Source organism: Haliotis rubra, unplaced genomic scaffold, assembly GCF_003918875.1.
Source record: "Haliotis rubra isolate DU_JTF1 unplaced genomic scaffold, ASM391887v1 Scf51, whole genome shotgun sequence".
NCBI lineage: Eukaryota > Metazoa > Mollusca > Gastropoda > Lepetellida > Haliotidae > Haliotis > Haliotis rubra.
This window is the reverse complement of record NW_025767202.1, coordinates 1,027,353-1,047,593: the sequence shown is the minus strand read 5'-3', so window position 1 is coordinate 1,047,593 and position 20,241 is coordinate 1,027,353. Positions and strand designations below refer to the sequence as shown.

At 40.8% G+C, this 20,241-nt stretch overlaps 1 protein-coding gene across 3 annotated transcripts in view; it reads left to right on the top strand.

The window, feature by feature from the left end:
- Window positions 1-20,241, top strand: part of LOC124292176 (glycine receptor subunit alpha-4-like) — a 144,484-nt gene that overhangs the window by 116,414 nt on the left and 7,829 nt on the right. The window contains exons 4-12 of one of the 3 annotated variants that reach the window (XM_046729227.1): window positions 153-220; window positions 4,391-4,513; window positions 4,993-5,016; window positions 6,303-6,359; window positions 9,671-9,897; window positions 13,944-14,026; window positions 15,097-15,246; window positions 16,764-17,164; window positions 18,487-18,505. In XM_046729227.1, coding sequence (XP_046585183.1) covers window positions 153-220; window positions 4,391-4,513; window positions 4,993-5,016; window positions 6,303-6,359; window positions 9,671-9,897; window positions 13,944-14,026; window positions 15,097-15,246; window positions 16,764-17,164; window positions 18,487-18,505 — 1,152 coding nt within the window. The remainder of the gene's footprint in view (window positions 1-152; window positions 221-4,390; window positions 4,514-4,992; window positions 5,017-6,302; window positions 6,360-9,670; window positions 9,898-13,943; window positions 14,027-15,096; window positions 15,247-16,763; window positions 17,165-18,486; window positions 18,506-20,241) is intronic. The other 2 variants (XM_046729228.1, XM_046729229.1) reach the window with 2 other exon arrangements.

Genomic DNA, 20,241 nt, shown 5'->3' with positions numbered 1-20,241 from the left:
GGTTTAAAAATGCATTTATGCTACAAGCCATTAGGCTTTCGTTTTAATCAGAGTAGGCTGACTTAAGATTAGATAGAGAATGATTTGGGAATTTATTAATACGTATTCCAGATTTCACAAGTGATGCTTCAACATTAGTTCATTTGTTACAGACTTCCCGACAAAGGTGATGGTTCAACTGTTTGTGCTCAGTATAGATTCCGTGGACGAATCAGCAATGGTGAGTGAAATGTGTGATATATGTGCTTATTGTGCTTATGTTGCCATGGTGATGGTGCAGGTTGGTGACGTAGCTAGATTGTGTTGTCATGGTGATGTGGTGAACTTTTGAAACAGTGTGCCAACTTCATTGTCAACATGGAAACAGAAAGGGTCGCTGGAAGAGAAGGGTATCTATCCACTTTACACTTGACTCTAGAACTAGATCTGATTGTTTGATAAGGTAAACTATTCAATTACAAATTGTCAGTGACAAGAGCAGTCATGGATATTAGACCACACGTCGGACTTGGAAAGTCTAACCTGGATCGTTGGAATGGCAAGTGCGGCTTCAGGCAGCAGGCAGACAAGACAAGTCTTTATTGCTTACAGTTGGACTGCGTCTCTGGTTCTATCTATCTTAAGTGGAATCAAGGGTCCTGCCTTTGCGTCGTGTATGTATGTATAAATATGTTGGTTCCTTTTTGTTGCTCACATGTAGTTGTCATATAGAAGAGATACTAGTGTGAATTTAGTTTGGTCAATGGTCATTGTTTAATGCATGTAAGTTATAAGAAGCCCGTGTTTAGATGTCATTAAAGATGGATGAAGACCTATGTTTGCTGGCTTGATATAACCAAGATAGAGTTGTCATAGCAGCGGTTTAACAGGGCATGTTGACGTGATCGATGTATGCATGTTTGGCTCTGCATCTTGTTCGTTAAGACTTCCTTCGTCCACAGTTTGACAGTAGTACGGATGTGAAGATCACTTAGCGCCATTATTCACTTTAATGTGTATCTTGTATGGTAGTAAGAGATTGTAGCATATTGAGCATCTGGGAGACAATGCCAGCTCTCAATCTCAAAGCTCCTGTCGTGTGGTCAGGTGAAGTGATGTCAGTGCCAAAAGTGAAACCATTGTTTTGGCGATGAAAAGTATCTCATCCCAGGGCGTACGACACCTGGTGGCGGGGTGTTCAGGTAGTAGCTATCATGGTGTCAAAGTCATCAGTGATGAGTTTTGTGCATTATGCATTTCGATTTTTGTACTCGGGTTCTACAATGTAAGCGTCTCGTATTGTTCCAATGTTTCCCAGTCTTGGAATTACTGGAACTAAAGGCAGTAACAGTGCATGTCTTGTTATCTTACCTAGTGTTTATTGTAGAATATCTGTCACTCAAAGTTGCATGTATTAGACGCATGAGAGCTACTCTACACATAGTGCCAAATGCCTTGAATAGCAAGAAGCTTGTACCTTTAGACACGTATAGTGCTACATTATTCACCTTTGCGCTACTAGAGCTAGGAGCAGCCACAGCCCATAGAAGCAACACCATGTACGTATGACATCTTCTACTTTAATTCTGAATTAAGTTTGTAGATAAAATCACGATGTTAGTTACAGTATTGTTTCGCATAGTTGTTAATTTGCGTTAAATCTTGACACGTTCTCACATCACATCTGCTGACCATATCCTCAAGTGTTCCGTTGTTGTTTAACTTAAAGCGTTAATGGTGTACATGTCCATCACAATAGTGTAAAACACATTGCGGAGATATTTAAATAAACTGATGTGCAAAAGAAAGTACACAGGTTGTGTTTCTTCCAATAAGATAAAAATAACAAAACCTTTTGATGAAATGGAAAATGTATGTTGAAGCACACTGCAATACACGTGTTTTATCAGCAAAATGACATTGTAACAATAAACAGCGATGTAGTGATGACCACTGCAGACGGTTCCTACGATGCTGGAAGGTCAAGGCCATTCCACGCAGTGGTCGGTAGGCCCATACATGCCAGCAGGACGAAGTCGTCTTGTCACTGTGAATCGGCTTACGCGATGACCCAATGATGTGGCTGCTGATGACGTCGACTTCAACATCCAGTTGCGTAGGTGAATAACCCACAGATAGCGATCCTTTGTGGGTGTTGTGACTCTGGAACGTCCACTTCTGGGTCGATCACATGTCTGGCCTGTCGTACTGAAACGGCTAAAAAGCCGAATTATGGTTTGTATTGTGCAACCCAATGTCCTTGCAATATCGCTGTTGAAGGCACCTATTTGTGTCATTCATTTGGCCCGTTCTCGTTGCGCCGACGTCAATCTTGGAATTTCCTCGTGAGATTTCTGTCAAGTGATTGTTCAGTCTTCACGACAAACAGGTTTTATACTCTCTGTCAGAAAAGTGCTGGTGCATGGGACAATAATCACAATTTTGCAAAGATTCGTGCAAAACACGTACAAATGTTTTTGGTTGCATTTTGGCAAATGAAACATGATGGTTGCGTTCTATACAATCAATGTTTTTCAATAATTTTATAAATTAGAACGTATATTTTGGATTGCAACAACAATTACACCTGTGTACTTTCTTTTGCTCGTCAGCTTAGGAAAGCTTAAGAAATAATGTGTATTGTTTTATATACACCGTGTCATCGTTCTTCTCAAACTGTGTCTTAGTGTATATGTCAATAATGTACAAGGTACATGTGTCACGTGACATGAAAGTACATCCACAATACACCAGAAACATTCAGTTATCAGGGTCAACAACTCCGGCTTGTCGTAAGAGGCGACTAACACACTGCTCGCTGACTTGGTCGATATCATATACCATAATGCGTAGATCAATGCTTATGAAGCCAGTCACTGGATTGTCTGGTCCTGTCTAGACTCAGTTTTGTAGTCGTATAGAATGCCATACAGAGGAAACTATAAACTTGAAAATTACAAACGTTTATCAAAGCGGTACTAAACTGAAGGTAGTAAACGTAACTTACATGGCTATGATACCCGACATGATACCAAATTCTAGTGACCAGTTTTAGCCGCCTTCAGACAAGGATATATAGGTTCGTTTGCCGGCGGTTAAGCTGGAATGTTGCTGAGTGCCGCGTTAGACAGCATGCCAACAAAGTATGACACAAAATAGGTCTTCTGGAGAATGAGTTGACGGTTGATCTTAAGTAGTACCCTATATGTTGTACATTGGCGGATCCAGAGGAGGAGTGTGGTCAGAGGGTTCGAATCCCCTTTTGAAAATGACTTAAGACCAAATTCAAGAATGTTTTTTGCGTTGGTGGAGCCAATAGGGGGGGGGGGGGAGCTCGAAACCCCTGAACCCCCAAAAATTCCTGGATCCGGCCATGTTATATATAGGTGTTTTTGTACTTATTCGTCTGAGTATATGTCTGTGGAGGGGTTCACCATAGTGTGTGAGTCATATACAGATAACTGTCAACTATCTCCCACGTCCTACTGATGTTACATTAACCAAGACAAAAACCGCAACACCATCAGGCCTGTTTTAAATGCTTGCTGTGAGAATGATTGAGATCGACTAACGTGTACAACCAATGACTGGCAGGCTTAGAATAAAGTGAATTAGACACCTTCTTTAATCTGACCAAACACGCATTTTATATTCAACGTTATCGACTCGGTGAGGAAAATGTGGGTCTTTCGTAAAATGAAGGGGTCAATACCTGACGTTTAATTGACACCACAAACATACGGAATGCATACATATTTAGTACTATAAAGAAAACACTGAAGACAATGCTTCTCTGGTACATATGTCTCAAAAGTAGGGAGGTATATTTTATTGAAAAAACAGTGAGAGGGGAAAGGGGAGGGGCATTGTATACACGTTTTAGAAACCATATTCCAGGAAGCACAGCTGGGAACACTCGTTTGATCTTGGCTCTTTAATACAATATTGGCATCAACACTCGCCAGTGTCTGCTGAAAATATGTTTCCATTTTAAAATGGTTGTGACGCAATAACTTAACAATATGAATATCTTTTCTCATAATATACCCAGATAGAAAGCAACAGGAGAACATGTATAAAAAAATTGGGTATTATGGCTTTTAGTTTAGATGTTTTGTGTAGTACCACAGGAGTAACAATCCAAATGTGTGTGCCGTTTCGTGACGTGTTGTGATGTCGCTGTCGTGTACAATGTAGATGTTTCAGTAACATCACGCTTACTACTGTGTCAATTAACTTTTGTCTAATTTTCTTGCAAACCTATTAATGTGTATCTATGCTTGCCATATGCCTTACTATGCTTAATAACATCAATAAAAAAACGCATAGAGATTAACCCCTTTGAACCCGACACAACCTGTAGCGGAACCTCCCTGTGTAGTACAGCTTCCCAACATCTTGTTTGCCGCAGGGAAGGGATGGGAAGCCGTGTAAGCGCACGCAACAAGCAGTTACGGCAGGCCAGAAAGAATGGGTTGGCTCATATCGAGCCCGATCTTCTCCTAAAAGTAGAGTTAGCAAATATAAAACAATGGTAAGTATATTGACATGTGTGGTAAACGTAACTGTAACTCCTATCTGGAACCCGCTTTGTAGCTTTTATCTATTTTTATTTTGGACATTATTTGGCAGATAACGTCCATAAAATGAAACAAAATATCGGCGTCATGTTAATGATAATCATATTTTTAGTAGAATATGAAATGTGAATACCTTTGTTGGAATATTCTTAAACGTATACACATGACGTTCGAAATATATCCTTCATATTGGATCCTAAGATGCTAAACCTGAGCGATCGATTAGGTTCTAACCGGATATTGTTCTGAAACCGTAATTAGTAAACTCTCAAGTACTTAAACGACGTATCAATGAAGAAATTACTGTCATAGACCTCCCGAAATACGGTGTAGTTTAATTATATTATTATAATAATTTAATATATTTAATTAATTAATTCAGTAACGTATTCAATGTACTTCATCTGTCTCATCCTAAACTTGACACAAACAGATTTTGCCTGGTGAGCGGGAACAGGTGAGGCTCCCTAGCTAGTCGCTGTACCTACTGTGCTAAAGCTATCCTGATTGGATGGATTGATTAATTATTGTTCTTGTGCAGAGATATATTTTGCTTATATTTAATTTAATAGTACCATCCCTCTGTTTTTGAGGAAGGTATGTTCTGTTCTGTTTATCCTATAAAACTTGCCGATTTTCGTCTTTTCATTCTTTACATCCAAATAAAGGAGAGGAATCCTATTGAGAAAGTGAAATCCCAAATATAACGTGTTACAGGAATCCTGCTGAGAAAGTGAAATCCCAAATATAACGTGTTACAGGAACCCCATGCCTTCGAATAAAAGCTAACATGCTATTGTAAGAAATTCAAAGAATTTATCAAGCAGAGTGCCCGATGCCGAGTCAGGGCGTCCCTACGACTTTTCCAAAATACGGGACTACATTATATTCGTGAAAAAAGATGTATAAATTAAATATACACGTGAACTCACCGATATATTGTTATCAGTTTCCTTTACGTCATGGGTTGGACACACAGATTATTCTGTATCTCACGTCACGATTAGAATTAATTGGACTGAAAACTATATAAAATTCATATGTAAGATAAATAAATAGTTCATGCTACTTTTCACATATTTACATGTTCCCCAGGTATAAAACCCAGAGGACTGTGCCATACTTACATAATGCATAACTTATGACATCCATTCATTAATTACCACAACAACGCAGGTGTTTTTTGAAGACAGTGTTAATGATTAGTATCTTGCCAAAGTAATCTACTTCCGTGTCCTCGAATGATACATAAGGTATGCCTGCCTCCCCGTCTTTCTACTGGCTTCTAGCAGCACGGTGTCCTTCTGCATGTGTATGCATGCACGTAGCTGTTTCTCTAACCTCTATTTGTCTAACACTTACTATAGCAAACTCTTGTTGATGCTCGCCGGACACATCTTCTCTACTGTTGTCTGCTCAATATGTCGTACAAAGGTGGTTCGTGTTAAGAGAGTCACGGATTCTGTATCCGAACAAACTTTACATCACAATTACAGTTAATTATTTAATGTACGTAAAACTCCTATAGAATGTTTTAAAATACGATAATTTTAATATATATTGTAGTGGCGCAAAAGAACCTTTATTGTTATTTAAACGGCTTGTAATGTTAGTAGGTGAGATTTGTCTATAAATTAGAACTATTTCTTCTCCAACGTCATGCTAAGAGTGCTCATGTTGCCATGACGACCCTACTTTCAGCATGTGCTTGTTCTTCATGTTGGATTCTCCGTTTATTTCAAGGACACTGCGGCGATAGCTAAACGCAGGTCAAAATACGGCTTTGCTCCATCAACTATGGTATGATACATTTTTGTAAGCTTCACTGAACCCAAAGATGTGTTTCGTTTCTTTTGTTTCCTCCTGTTTCAGTTGATCAGTGTGTGACAGTTCCTGTGTTTCATTATCAATTCATACAAATTTGTAAAATGTTCATGAGATTTGTCTGACGGCTCGATCATATCCCAAAATGAATATGGGTATTTCTAGAACTAACGTGCATGTTTTCTGCTTTATTAAAAAAATGATTTAAAACGTAAACAAAAACAACTGTGAGTGATAAATTTAAGTTTATTTCATGCAATATGTATGTTGGAGTATATCAAAGTCTAAAAAAGCTTCTGTTGTTTAAATGGCCCAATTTGGAAATAAGGGTGCAACGACTACGATACGTGTTCATCGACATGCTTATACTACTCCACATTTGGTAAGGATAATCTTACATGCCATTCTCGTATTATAGGAATACGGTTTGTGTATCATGGGAAAATGAAAATAAACTTGTCAAAAGTTCGATGACAGAAACTTGTGCGAAGGATCTGCACGTGTTCTGAACGGTCAAGCGTTAGGGACCCTCATAAACATCCGTTTGCGTCATATTTTGCTCTGACCATAACAAAAACAACAACTTGCAGAGGAGAGCATCGTAGATCTGACACGTGCACACGCAGACACACACGCACGCACAAAACACACACACACACACATGGCAAACATTTGATCTTATGAACATTTAACTTTCCATGGTAAATATTCATCTTGCCGATATTCCATCTAGGTATTACACGTACATTACTTTAAATAAATTACGTCAGCTACCTCATCTACAATCTATACCTCTGATACATTGTATTCAAAAGGGCCCATCTTCTACACTGGCCTCGGCACAATGACTTCAAACTACTAGTTTATTTAAACAATGAAGATGTTGTACTAAGTGAGTGAGTATTAGCTGTTAAATGCATAGTCAGTAAAATTCCCAGTGTATTAACAATAAAATTACCAATATGGTGTCTTGACCAGAAATGCCGGTTGTTGATATGAGCACCGGTCTGCATCGTCTTGCGACGCTGTCACGCAGTCAAGTAAGTCTACCATCCTGGCCATCCGATCCACATTGACCTGTTAGGTTACTGTCAACCGATTATCTTTAGGAAGCCCACACGAAGTATTACTGTTTCATCTCCCAGACCTGAATGTATGTATCTACCTGTGGATATCCGTATCACAATGCAAAGTCCCTTTCATCCACAGGTAGTGCGATCAATAGGGTCATCAATTATTTATCTAGAAGATGCAGAACATTCATCTCCCCTCAAAGGACGCAGACACATTGGTTCACCGAACACATACAACAGAGCAATATCATATCAGTGTGATAGTATCGTTTATTGATGGTAAAATCTATCATTAAATCAGATATGATATGTCTAAAGATTCTGTGATCTGTATCCCTTGGGGAGACACACATCAGGCAGGACACCGTGTGTTAGGACGTGTTGTATATGGTTGTTGACCTACAGAACTAAATCCTGGTAAACTTCTCCCATGACACTGACTGAGATAGTCTTTCCTCTCATTAGAACGTAAGTAACTTTATATTACGACATTCCAGGCGGAGTACGGATTGGAATTGGTCCCCAACAACCTATCTGGGTCGTAACAGTGGACTTAACGGATCGGGTGGTCAGACCAAGGGACCTTGCTGATCACGGCTTATGGTATCCTTAGAGTTCATCATAGTAGGGGCAGTGGGGTAGTCTTGTAGTTATAGCGTTCGCTCGTCACGCCGAAGACTCGGGTTCGATTCCCCACAATGTGTGACGCCCATGTCTGGTGTCCCCTGCCATGATGTTCCTGGAATATTGCTAAAAGCGGTGTAAAACTAAAAGGTCACTCACTCACTCATCATAGCAGCTATCACTGTATTGTCTGAAACTGAGTAAACTACGTTTGTAACGAATACGCGTGTAAGGAACAGATGGATATAACGAACTGTTTTATACCACTTGCTGTAAAGTTTGGTCGAAATGCATATGAAGAACTATGGTTACCTACTAAAACTAGTGGTCCCTTGAATTCATTGTAAACGTAGCTTACTGTACGTCGAATACCATCAAAAACGACGTCAAGCAACAAAGAAATACATCAGCAAAATGCCCCCGGTATATGTTTATGTACAACAAACAGTGATTACTGATAACGCTCCGTGATGACCCAGGATGTAACTGGCTATCAGCAATCCATGCTTGTCGGAAGAGGCGACTAACGGGATCCGGTGGTAACGTTCAGTGACTTGGATGCATGTTATCGATACATAGATCGATGCTCATTAAGTCAGTCCCCTGATTGGTTGTCTGGTCCGGACTCGATCGTCATACCGTCCATCGTCATAAGACCGTCAATAGTCCTGCGGCGTTTATCAACAAATAGAAAATATAAACTTTACTGCCAACACTTACATCATTTCCATCGATTATTCTGGTAGCAAGTGTTCAGCCTGTTTCTTCATTAACGTTGTCCTACACAATTACCGAGTGTTTGTGTTGCTGAAGGCTTTGAGTGGTGGCTCCACTATACAGCATGTACTGGCGGCTTGTACAGGTTTGTGTACCCCAAAGGCAGTTCGAAACCAGCTGTCTCCCTGTATCTTAAAATAGTGTTCAAAAGGTAGTATGTTGTATGTATATTTTCACCCCTTTTAGAAGGGGTGAAGTTGGTGTCCACATCATGACACGACAGGGATGAAACTCTGACGCGTCTAAGGCGACTATGACAAGGACTGTGTCCTACTGACGTAGCGACTCTGTAGTAAGAATAAGTCGGACACCGTTAGTGAACTCAAATACAATTCCAGCATGCGGAGGTTGTGGGGTTCGAATCCAAGATTCGTGGCGATTTTCATCTGCTGTGGTCGACATCCTTGCTTGTGGGTGGCAACGGTAACTTGACATGTCCGACCTGCACCATTCCCTGAAAACTAAACGCTGTGCTGTGACGGTTTGTACTGTACAGATCTGAGTACATTGCCTACATATTGTTAAGGGGTTAATTGACAATAAATTGAAAAACTCACCTCATTATAACGCCAACAGATGACTCTACTACCACATCACTCTGAACACATCAACTATCAATTCGCACCAGTAATAAACATATTAATCATAATCATCAAAACACTCATAATATATCATGCAAATTTAACTAGATCTACTTGCACAAAACGGGGATTAACAGCCAGTCAACGAAGGATTGAATTATCTACTCCTTGGGGAGAGTCTGCCCCAAATGCAACCCGGCTTCACTGGTCTAAACCCTGTTTTGAATTCCAGGAGTATTCCATGAGCATTTACTTACGCCAGAAGTGGAACGACCACAGACTGATGTGGTCGGACAACGCAAACCTGTCGCGGATAGAAGTGGACACCAAGCTGATGGAGAGAGTGTGGACGCCCGACCTGTACTTCGTCAACGAGAAGCAGGCCATCATGCATGACGTCACAGTGTCCAACAAACTGCTACATTTGTATCCCAACGGAACTGTGCAGTCAAGTATCAGGTAGGATGTGTTGTTGGTCGTCTAGCTGACTTGTACCTCATGCAGGATTGACTTGCCCATGCATGTGTTTGTGATAGGTGCCAGTGGTAATGCTGGATAAGCTCACGTTTCGCGAACCCTTTCTCCACAGGGCAGGATTACCTGTTTCGCGAACTATTTCCCACTGTATCACGAACATTTCTTCACGAATTACTACCAAATAGTATGATGCCAAGTATTTGAGAAAAAGTGAGGGAATCTTTCGGTACCTTTGTCACACGTCACAAATACATGCAAAGGCAAGGAAATTGTTCACCTGAAAACACCGGAGAGCTTACTGTATAAGTCACTCTATTTTCAGTTTATCTCAACCAAGCAATTTCTCTTGTGGAAGGCAGTCTTTGATGACAGAGTTTTCCATTTTCGGATTAAATGTCACGTACATTGAACAACGGATAGAGAGAATGACACGAGCGTGTGTCTGATATAAACTCTGTGAAACGTGGGAGCTGGTGTGATCCTACTCTTATTGTCTCAGACTCTTCAACTGTTTACAAAATAAATGTACAGTTTGCAAACACAAATGGAAATCAATTAGAAATGTCTGAATTATAGGACTGGGAAATTATAATCTGTTGTAAGAATTAGTCATATGCTGATTGGGAATAACGTATGTACTTCAAAATGTTTGTAGAAAGTCTCTAAAATGTTTGGTAATATCTGTAGAAAATCTGTGGAAAGGCCAGCGACAGCTGTTCATGCCATGATTATGAGAATGGATGCAGTTATCAAACACCAGATCATGAAGAATGATATCGCTGACGTTATGATGACATACATAAGAACAGATTCTGGCATTATTGATCGTATCCGACAGATCGACAAGTAGTGAATGAGATACTGAGAATGGGTTTGCGCTGTTTTACTGTTATTTAACGTGTTGCCAGAATTGGGCCTTACAATTTCTCAATCAGAGAGTCGAACTTATGCACTCGACCCGACGAGCTAGCGCTTTAACCTCTAAAACTGTCAGTCATATATATTTGCCGTGATGGTATCTGTATACATGTATAATGAATATACCTATTTATCATCTGGCGTGTGTGTTCCGTCTTGAAAGATAAAGATTAGATTCATATTTGCTGTCTATCATGTCACCATTCACCATAATATATTTATTCCCGACACAACACTCGGTCATAAGAGACGTGATAACGCATTACTCGATATCGCTTCAGAGACTACAATGTGAAATGCAAGAAACTAATCCCGTTACCTTCATGACAAATGGGTTGTTTGCAGTATATTGTCATTTCGGATTAGCGGGCAGATATTTCAAGTTTCTATTGTGTTAATGTGTGAACTGCCCGCCTGCTAGTTGATGTGTTCCCGGCTGAGGATGCATAAATCAGCTTCTGGAACATATGATGCACTTCCGGGTGTTGACACTCATGTTCCCGGGAACATATATCTGTCATGAGTGATAGAACTGAGAGAGAATAATGTATTTTGTGCACAGCTTTATCCCTGGAGCTTGTCTAAAACGGCATTGGTCGGGCTTCGTGCTTGTACAGACTTCATAGTCTTCAGGTCTTCATTGTCTGGTAGTCTTGTATTGTTATAGCGTTGGCTATGTGCTATTCCGGTAGTGCTCACTTCTACAGTATATGTTGTTGTCAGTTTGACAGTTTCATGTCATGTCGGAAATGTTACCCAGTCCACTGCCGCATTATAGCACGCATTATGTCCGTTTACTAGAATGTTTTTTGTTTTCGGAGTATGACTACGTTAAGTGACCATAAAGTATGACGACAAAGTATGACTACGTAGATTGACCATGAAGTATGACCACCTAGTATGATTATATTATATTATATTATATTATATTATATTATATTATATTATATTATATTATATTATATTATATTATATTATTATATTATATTATATTACATTATATTATATTATTTATTACAGTCAGTATATTATATTATATTATATTATATTATGGATAGTAATATAGTGCTACAGTCCATCCTTATCTACATGCATGCTCACGTAATGTGTTATGTAATGTTATGTTATGTTACCATGTTAGTATATATATGACCACGAGGTCCGACCATGTAGTATGATGTTATGAACTATGACCACGTTATGTATGACCACGTGGTATGATCTGATCTATGTTATCAAAATATGATCTACATCTATGACGTATAATTGATATGACAGTCCATCCCATCCACCTGCATGCTCATGACCATATAAATGTAGTGTGGCCAAGAGGTCCGAGTGAGTATGACCATGAACTACGACCGCGTTATACTGACAATATTCAGCAATACTCATCTATGCGTGGGGACATCAGAAATGGGCTTATGACCATATGAATGTAGTGTACCATGTGAGTGGGTGGTTTCGCCGCTTGTAGCAATATTCCAATATCACGGCCTTCGGCGAACTCCTTAACCACCCGTGGATACCCCACCGGCGTGACGAGCGAACTCCTATGGCCACTGACGTATAACCACCCAGTATGGCCATGAAGTATATACAGTAACGAGCAGAAAAAATGCGACTTTTCACAGACGTAGTTTCAAAATTTATTTACTAATAAATTCAGTTATATTTTTCATACATCCACTCTGGATACTGAAGTTTACATTTATGCAAGTCAATAGTCTGTTAGTCCACCGTTTCTCTCGATGCACTGCTTAATACGGCGTCCCATGATGTCAATCAATTTGTCTCTGTAGTCCTGGGGTAGGCCCACCCATATTTGACTGAGATTAGACCACTCAACGACACTCTTCGGTTCCAACTTTTCTAATTTGACCTTCATAATCTGCCACACATTTTCAATTGGGTTCAGGTCTGGTGATGCCGTTGGAAATTTCTGTAAGGTCACGTGACTCGTTTCAAACCAGTTACAGGTGTGTCTTGACTTGTGTACAGGTGCATTGTCCTGTAAAAGTTTGAAAGGTATTCCACTCTGTCCTATATGGGATTCCACTATGCCTTCTTGTATAAGTTGACAGTACTTGCGTGAATCCATCCTTCCTGTAATAGTTAGCAGCGGCGTTACCCCGAGTTTGCCTATACCACCCCAAACCATGACACTGGGTGAGAACTTCGGAACCATTTTGCAGCTACGTCCACCTCTTGACCACCTCTTTCTTGTGATCCTATAAAACTGAAACTTTGATTCTTCCGTAAAAAATCACATTTGAAAAGTCTGTATCCTGCATTTCCCTGCACCACTCGAGCCTTTTCTCCATATGTGCTGTTGTCATCAATGGAACTTTCTTCGGCACTCGCTTGACATATCCAGTTTGCTTTAAAGATCTTCTGATTGTCCATTCTGATACTTAGGGTTTCCTTGACTTGACGCCTTCACAGCAAGCTGTTTTGCAGACCAGTTTGGGTGCGCCGCCGCGAGACGCGCGATACGTCGTCTGTCATTTTGTGCAGACAAAACAATGATCATTACTCAGTCGAACCAAGAATTGGAAACCGCGATTACGGCTCTTTATGGCGCTTTAGTTTACCCAGCTTCAACCCAGCTAAAGCTAAACCCAGCCTCACCGCTACTAACACCCAACCGCAACCCAACTAAAATTGAGCTGAAACCCAGCTAAAACCCACCCGGCGGTGCTGTATTTCCATTTCAAGGATGACACAGTAAACTATCTTTATAATGAACACGCTTATAACGAACTGACGGATATATCGAACTGGGTTTCCTGACTCATTACCACTTGCTGTATGTTTTAGTCGAAATGCGTATAACGAACTACCGTTATAACGAACTGACGGATATATCGAACTGGGTTTTCTGACTCACTACCACTTGCTGTATGTTTTAGTCGAAATGCGTATAACGAACTACCGTTATAACGAACTGACGGATATATCGAACTGGGTTTTCTGACTCACTACCACTTGCTGTATGTTTTAGTCGAAATGCGTATAACGAACTACCGTTATAACGAACTAAATGTAGTGTCCCGCTGAGTTCGTTATAGCCGTAGTTTACTGTAACGCCACCGTGGTGCTTGTTTCAGGATCTCCATGACCCTGAGCTGTGATATGTATCTCCACAAATACCCACACGACGAGCAGGAGTGTTCCGTCAACATCAGCAGTTGTAAGTACACTGATTCGAGAAGACCCGGGTTAGAACTGATCTTCAGTAACCCATGCTTGTAAGAGGCGACTGACTTGGTTGACACATGTCATTGTATCCCAGTTGCGTAGATTGATGCTGTTGATCACTGGATTGTCTTGTCCAGACTCGATTATTTACAGACCGCCGTCATATAGCTAGAATATTGCTGAGTGCGGCGTAAAACTAAACTCACTCACTGTAAGTATACTGTGGCAGTAAGTACACTCTTCACATCCAGACGTCCCCAATCATCCTGGCCATTACTCTGTTACTGTGCGAGTGTTGGGGAGTACACATGTCAGTCAGGGAGGTATTAGAGGCAGGCTGGGTTGTGTCGAGGATAATGGTGGGTTTTCAGTCCCTGCCTGTAGTTGCCATGCAAACCACCAATACCAGGGTTTGACGTACCACTTTGGTCATCTGTCAGTGTGTTTCAATTCTTTAACGTCCATGTATATTGCTTGAAAACACCTATCTTACAATATTTCCGAGGCAGAGTTTGGAATGCTGCATACACAATAATAAATGCCGGGCAAGAAAGCGTACACTTATGCTAGAAATTGGACGACAGAAAGAATACATATGTCATCAAAACGTAAATTTAAAAATGTTAAAATGTAAGGTCAAATGTATCAAATGTTATATTTGGGATTACACTTTCTCAGTAAAGTACAGATTCTAGTAGTTTTTGTTCCGGGATTGGAACCCACATCTTCAGAGTCAGGCACCTCATCGCCAGCACACAAAGTCAGCCTCCTATCCAACTCAGCCACCGCGACTTCAACAAAAAATGGATGTCGGACAACTGGTAGTCCAGACCACGGACTTTGCATACTCCTCTGATGAGAGTAAACTGGCACGGCTCCCGAAAACTGAAAGCTATGAAGCCGCGATGGCTGGGTTGGTCACTAGTCACAAGTGTTTTTGAGCAGTTCTTGCTCAAAGATGTCTCGAATGAGTTAAGAATAGCATTAGGTTGTCATTGAACATATACTTAAGAAAGTCTTCACGCAACCGTTTACCTAGAGATAACGTGTGTGGTGTTGCAGACAGCTACACGGCCGACAACGTGGTGTTCAAGTGGCACTCCACGCCGGTGATCATGCGGGAGGGGATGACGCTGCCCAGGTTTGAGGTCGAGTACAGAAAAAAAGCTGGCGAATGCGAGTTCAAGACTGTGGCAACCAGCATGATTAGTGGTAAGTCACATCCAGCATGATTAGTGGTAAGTCACATCCAGCATGATTAGTGGTAAGTGCATCCAGCATGATTAGTGGTAAGTCACATCCAGCATGATTAGTGGTAAGTCACATCCAGCATGATTAGTGGTAAGTCACAACCAGCATGATTAGTGGTAAGTCACAACCAGCATGATTAGTGGTAAGTCACATCCAGCATGATTAGTGGTAAGTCACATTCAGCATGATTAGTGGTAAGTCACATCCAGCATGATTAGTGGTAAGTCACATACAGCATGATTAGTGGTAAGTCACATCCAGCATGATTAGTGGTAAGTCACATCCAGCATGATTAGTGGTAAGTCACATCATGATTAGTGGTAAGTCACATACAGCATGATTAGTGGTAAGTCACATCCAGCATGGTTAGTGGTAAGTCACATCCAGCATGATTAGTGGTAAGTCACAACCAGCATGATTAGTGGTAAGTCACATCCAGCATGATTAGTGGTAAGTGCATTCAGCATGATTAGTGGTAAGTCACATCCAGCATGATTAGTGGTAAGTCACATCGAGCATGATTAGTGGTAAGTCACATCCAGCATGATTAGTGGTAAGTCACATACAGAATGATTAGTGGTAAGTCACAACCAGCATGATTAGTGGTTAGTCACATCCAGCATGATTAGTGGTAAGTCACATCCAGCATGATTAGTGGTAAGTCACATCCAGCATGATTAGTGGTAAGTCACATCCAACCTGATTAGTGGTAAGTCACATCCAGCATGATTAGTGGTAAGTCACATCCAGCATGATTAGTGGTAAGTCACATCCAGCATGATTAGTGGTAAGTCACATCCAGCATGATAAGTGGTAAGTCACAACCAGCATGATTAGTGGTAAGTCACATCCAGCATGATTAGTGGTAAGTCACATCCAGCATGATTAGTGGTAAGTCACATCCAGCATGATTAGTGGTAAGTCACATCCAGCATGATTAGTGGTAAGTCACAACCAGCATGATTAGTGGTAAGTCACATCCAGCATGATTAGTGGTAAGTCACATCCAGCATGATTAGTGGTAAGTCACATCCAGCATGATTAGTGGTAAGTCACATCCAGCATGATTAGTGGTAAGTCACATCCAGCATGATTAGTGGTAAGTCACAACCAGCATGATTAGTGGTAAGTCACATCCAGCATGATTAGTGGTAAGTCACATCCAGCATGATTAGTGGTAAGTCACATCCAGCATGATTAGTGGTAAGTCACATCCAGCTCATGCTTAAAGTACGGGAGTTCAAAGAGTCGTAGTTGGTTCGCCAGAGTCGCCTCCTTTTGTTTTGATCAAACCATGATCGTGGGTTCGAAACCGAATTTCCATGAATATGTTTGTAAGATTGTCAGTACGAGACCCGTGAGTTTTACCAAAGGGATAAGTGTCTGATACTACATTACTACGGGCGTAGTAAACAAACACAATCAGATCGGCTAGACATGTGACCGTCTTTCACAAAAGTCGTATTGTCTCCATGCAGGTAACTTCTCGTGCATCACGGCGGAATTCCATCTGACGCGGCTGTTTGGGTATTACATAGCACAGGTGTACCTGCCGTCAGTCCTCATCGTCATGTTGTCGTGGGTGTCGTTCTGGATCGACATCGACGCTATCCCCGCGCGTGTGTCCCTGGGCCTACTGACGGTGTTGACCATGACGACACAAAGCACTGGCGCCCGCAACTCCCTGCCCCGGGTATCCTACGTAAAGGCCATCGACGTCTGGATGGCCATGTGTCTCGGCTTCGTGTTTGCTGCGCTGCTGGAGTTCGCCTACGTCAACGTTCAAAACCGGGTGGAGCGACGGCGTCGTATGTCGGTGATGGAGGGGAACGAGAGTAACGGCAACGTCAAAGAAGATCCGAAATTCAAAAATAAAGAGGTAAGTACGAACAACATTTTACCGCCTGCGATCTTAACATTTGGCTGACAAAAGCCGGCTTTACGTTCAGTGAGACTAAAAATGGACTGTTCCATTCTACGTCAACTTTGAAACGTGCTCAAGAAAAACCCTCGACGCCTTCGACGAAGCAAACGTAGCTCCCCGTTACTCGTAACGCACCTGTTTAACATACTAAACTACCGTAGTTCCTAAATTAGACGTCATGTTGTCTATAGATTTGGGGCATGCCGTTGACCAGACGTGTAGTCTGTCGTCTACATTGTATTTTCTTTGATGCTACTATATTATGACATTCGTCAATTCTCGCATCTTTCCGAAATCTATCGGCATGTTTCGGAATGTGTGGAGTCGGTTCTGAATGCAATAGTGTACATGAACTCTGCGCATCTGCACGACCTCTGACCCTGTCTCGTTACGCTTCACCTTTGACATCAGTGTATATACAGACTTTTTTACTCGTATCTGATTTGTTGTTTCATGCGTGTGTTTTTTCTATTTATAATGTTTTCGTGGAAGTGGGTGAGCGGGGCAAAATTATACATTCCAGTATGATAACGACGGTACGTAAATAGTGTAATTATAAAGTATATTATCCAAATGAATTGAGGCTACAAATACGTATCATAATCTGGAGATATCTCAGGGAAGTGATGAAACCCTTGCAGCCATGCCATTCCTCCCATCAACAGGTATCGACTGTTTCTGTTTTCAGTGGGAATATATGTCTTAATGCCATTGTACGACAGCCTTATAGTGCAAGGTATATTTTTGGCAGTATGCTTTCGAGTATTTTCCCATTAGTTAGAACATTTGAAAAAAAGATTGAAATGTACAAATGAATTCTTATAATTTCAATTGTTTCAAAATTTCCTGCTTTTTCGTGTTATTTCGAATATTTAAAAACTAATATACCGAAGTTTCAAGTTTTTTGTCCTATGTTCTCATTATTCAGATTTTTCACTGTTATTCTAAATATTCAAAAATATATACCGAAGTTTTCATTCTTTTCTCGCAATGTCGGATTTTTTCTCGGTATATCAAATTTCCAATCGTTTCTTGAAATAACTATGGAATCACTTAAATAATGATAAAATAATTGAAATTTCGAGAAAATGTAAATTATTGAAATATAGAGAAAAATACGCAAAAGTTCGATTTAAATGCATAATGTTGCACAAAGGCTTTCGTACCATAGCGTTATATATTTTCAAATTTGCGTCAGTTTGACGCAGCTGTGTCTGATTGTTGTGCAATGCGGCATGACATTTCAAAGTTCATAATTTAATTTCTTCACTTTAAAGTTCCCTACCGAGGAGTTTGGTAAGGTATATATTTCGTTTTATTGCAGCTACGAAGCTGCAAAAACAAGGTACACTGCTTTACATATTGTCCTCGTCCTTCCGCCAGAAAGACGCACCAGTCTTCCGTCTTGTGTATGTGTGCGTACCGCACCCACTGTGCAGACACCCACTGTATTGTGTTACTAGTTACATGTTTCATCAGATATGTTGATCAATTGCACGAATAGCATCCCGAATTCAGAATGATAACCCGTGTGACTTAGAGACTGAATTATACTGAACCCGGAAATAAAATGCATGACCCGTGATGCTATAATGTTAACACACTTTGATAATAACACTATTCGCACATCCGGACCTTTCTCATCATGGGATGGAGACATCGGTGACTCTTAGTCTCAGGTTGAACAGCGAGTTACGTGCCTTAGCTGCGTCAGGATCCGATGGTTGATGTTCGAATCCAGATAGGGTTCTTTGATCCTCAGCAACATGCCCGTGCCCACGAATTTAAGTGGTAAACGAGGCACGGGTGGCGACGTAATTACCTCCCTTGGGTGCGCCAGAATCCTATGATGGTGAGTTTTAATCCCGGTTTGCCCCGATCATGTTATTAGGTTTGTCCGCACCATTTCCGTGCTTTTGGACTTCATCAAAATGGTAAACGTTTTGATCCTCCATCACTTTGGGTTTTACTTACACACCAGGTTGACACGCCGTGGTTTTAATGGTATACCGTACAAAGCAGCGTCAATATTCCTTATAACTCCGTTATTCAAGTGAAAAAGTCCAATACCGTCAGCAAGTTGTGTGTCCTTCCATATAACGGTAATAGGTCATATTATACCTCTTACGAACATACTGTTGAATTAGCATTCCAAGTGGAATCAGGTCTGACTCGTTCTCCTACTGTCGCCATGGATACAAGAGTTTGTAAATGACTCTGTTTATTACTTATGCTTACTTTCCAAAACATGTGTAGAAATAATCTGCTTTTTGGCATTTATGTCATCTTAGAATATCAGATGTTTACATGGTGTTGTCAATACAACAGAAAACAATGTGTCAAAACAAGTTGATAAAGAGTTTCCAGTTTAGGTTCAAAAGGGATGGATGTGTCAATACTCAATCATGGTAGACTCCAGCATAGATTCTGAGGGAAACATCGTCTATTGTTTACGTTATGTACATATCAAACATACCGTTACATTGTCGCTCAGAGTGAAACCAACAACCGAAATAATATGACTGGAACTACAAACACTCATGCCCTCGGAGCATCCAATAATATCTATATAGTGGTATTTAACGCCGCTTTGAGCAGTGTTTGGTACAATAAACGTGTCAGCTTCATTTGGGAAGAAAGCCCAAAGTGATGTTTACAACGTTGGTGAAACCCAAGTCTATGGAATTCAAACTTCGGCCTGATCCGGGCATCTAAGGGAGCCAACCCTAAACGTGGGTCTCGCGTACTGAAGGTTAAGACGGAAGTACAGTGTGGTGCACCAAAGATATGCTGCTTTTGGCTGATGACACATCACATTCCGGACTGTCAGCTTGTGTTAACATAACACAAATACCTGTCTCATATCCTGCTACGCGGGATGTCGTGAAGCACGTGTGTTGTGTTAGGTAAATGTCCGGAACATCATGTTCCAAGGTACAAGGGTGATGAATTAGGTCTAGTGTTATGTAACATTGGGGCCAAATCACCACTTTAAAACAGATTGTTGATAGAAAAAGCCATAAGATTATGAA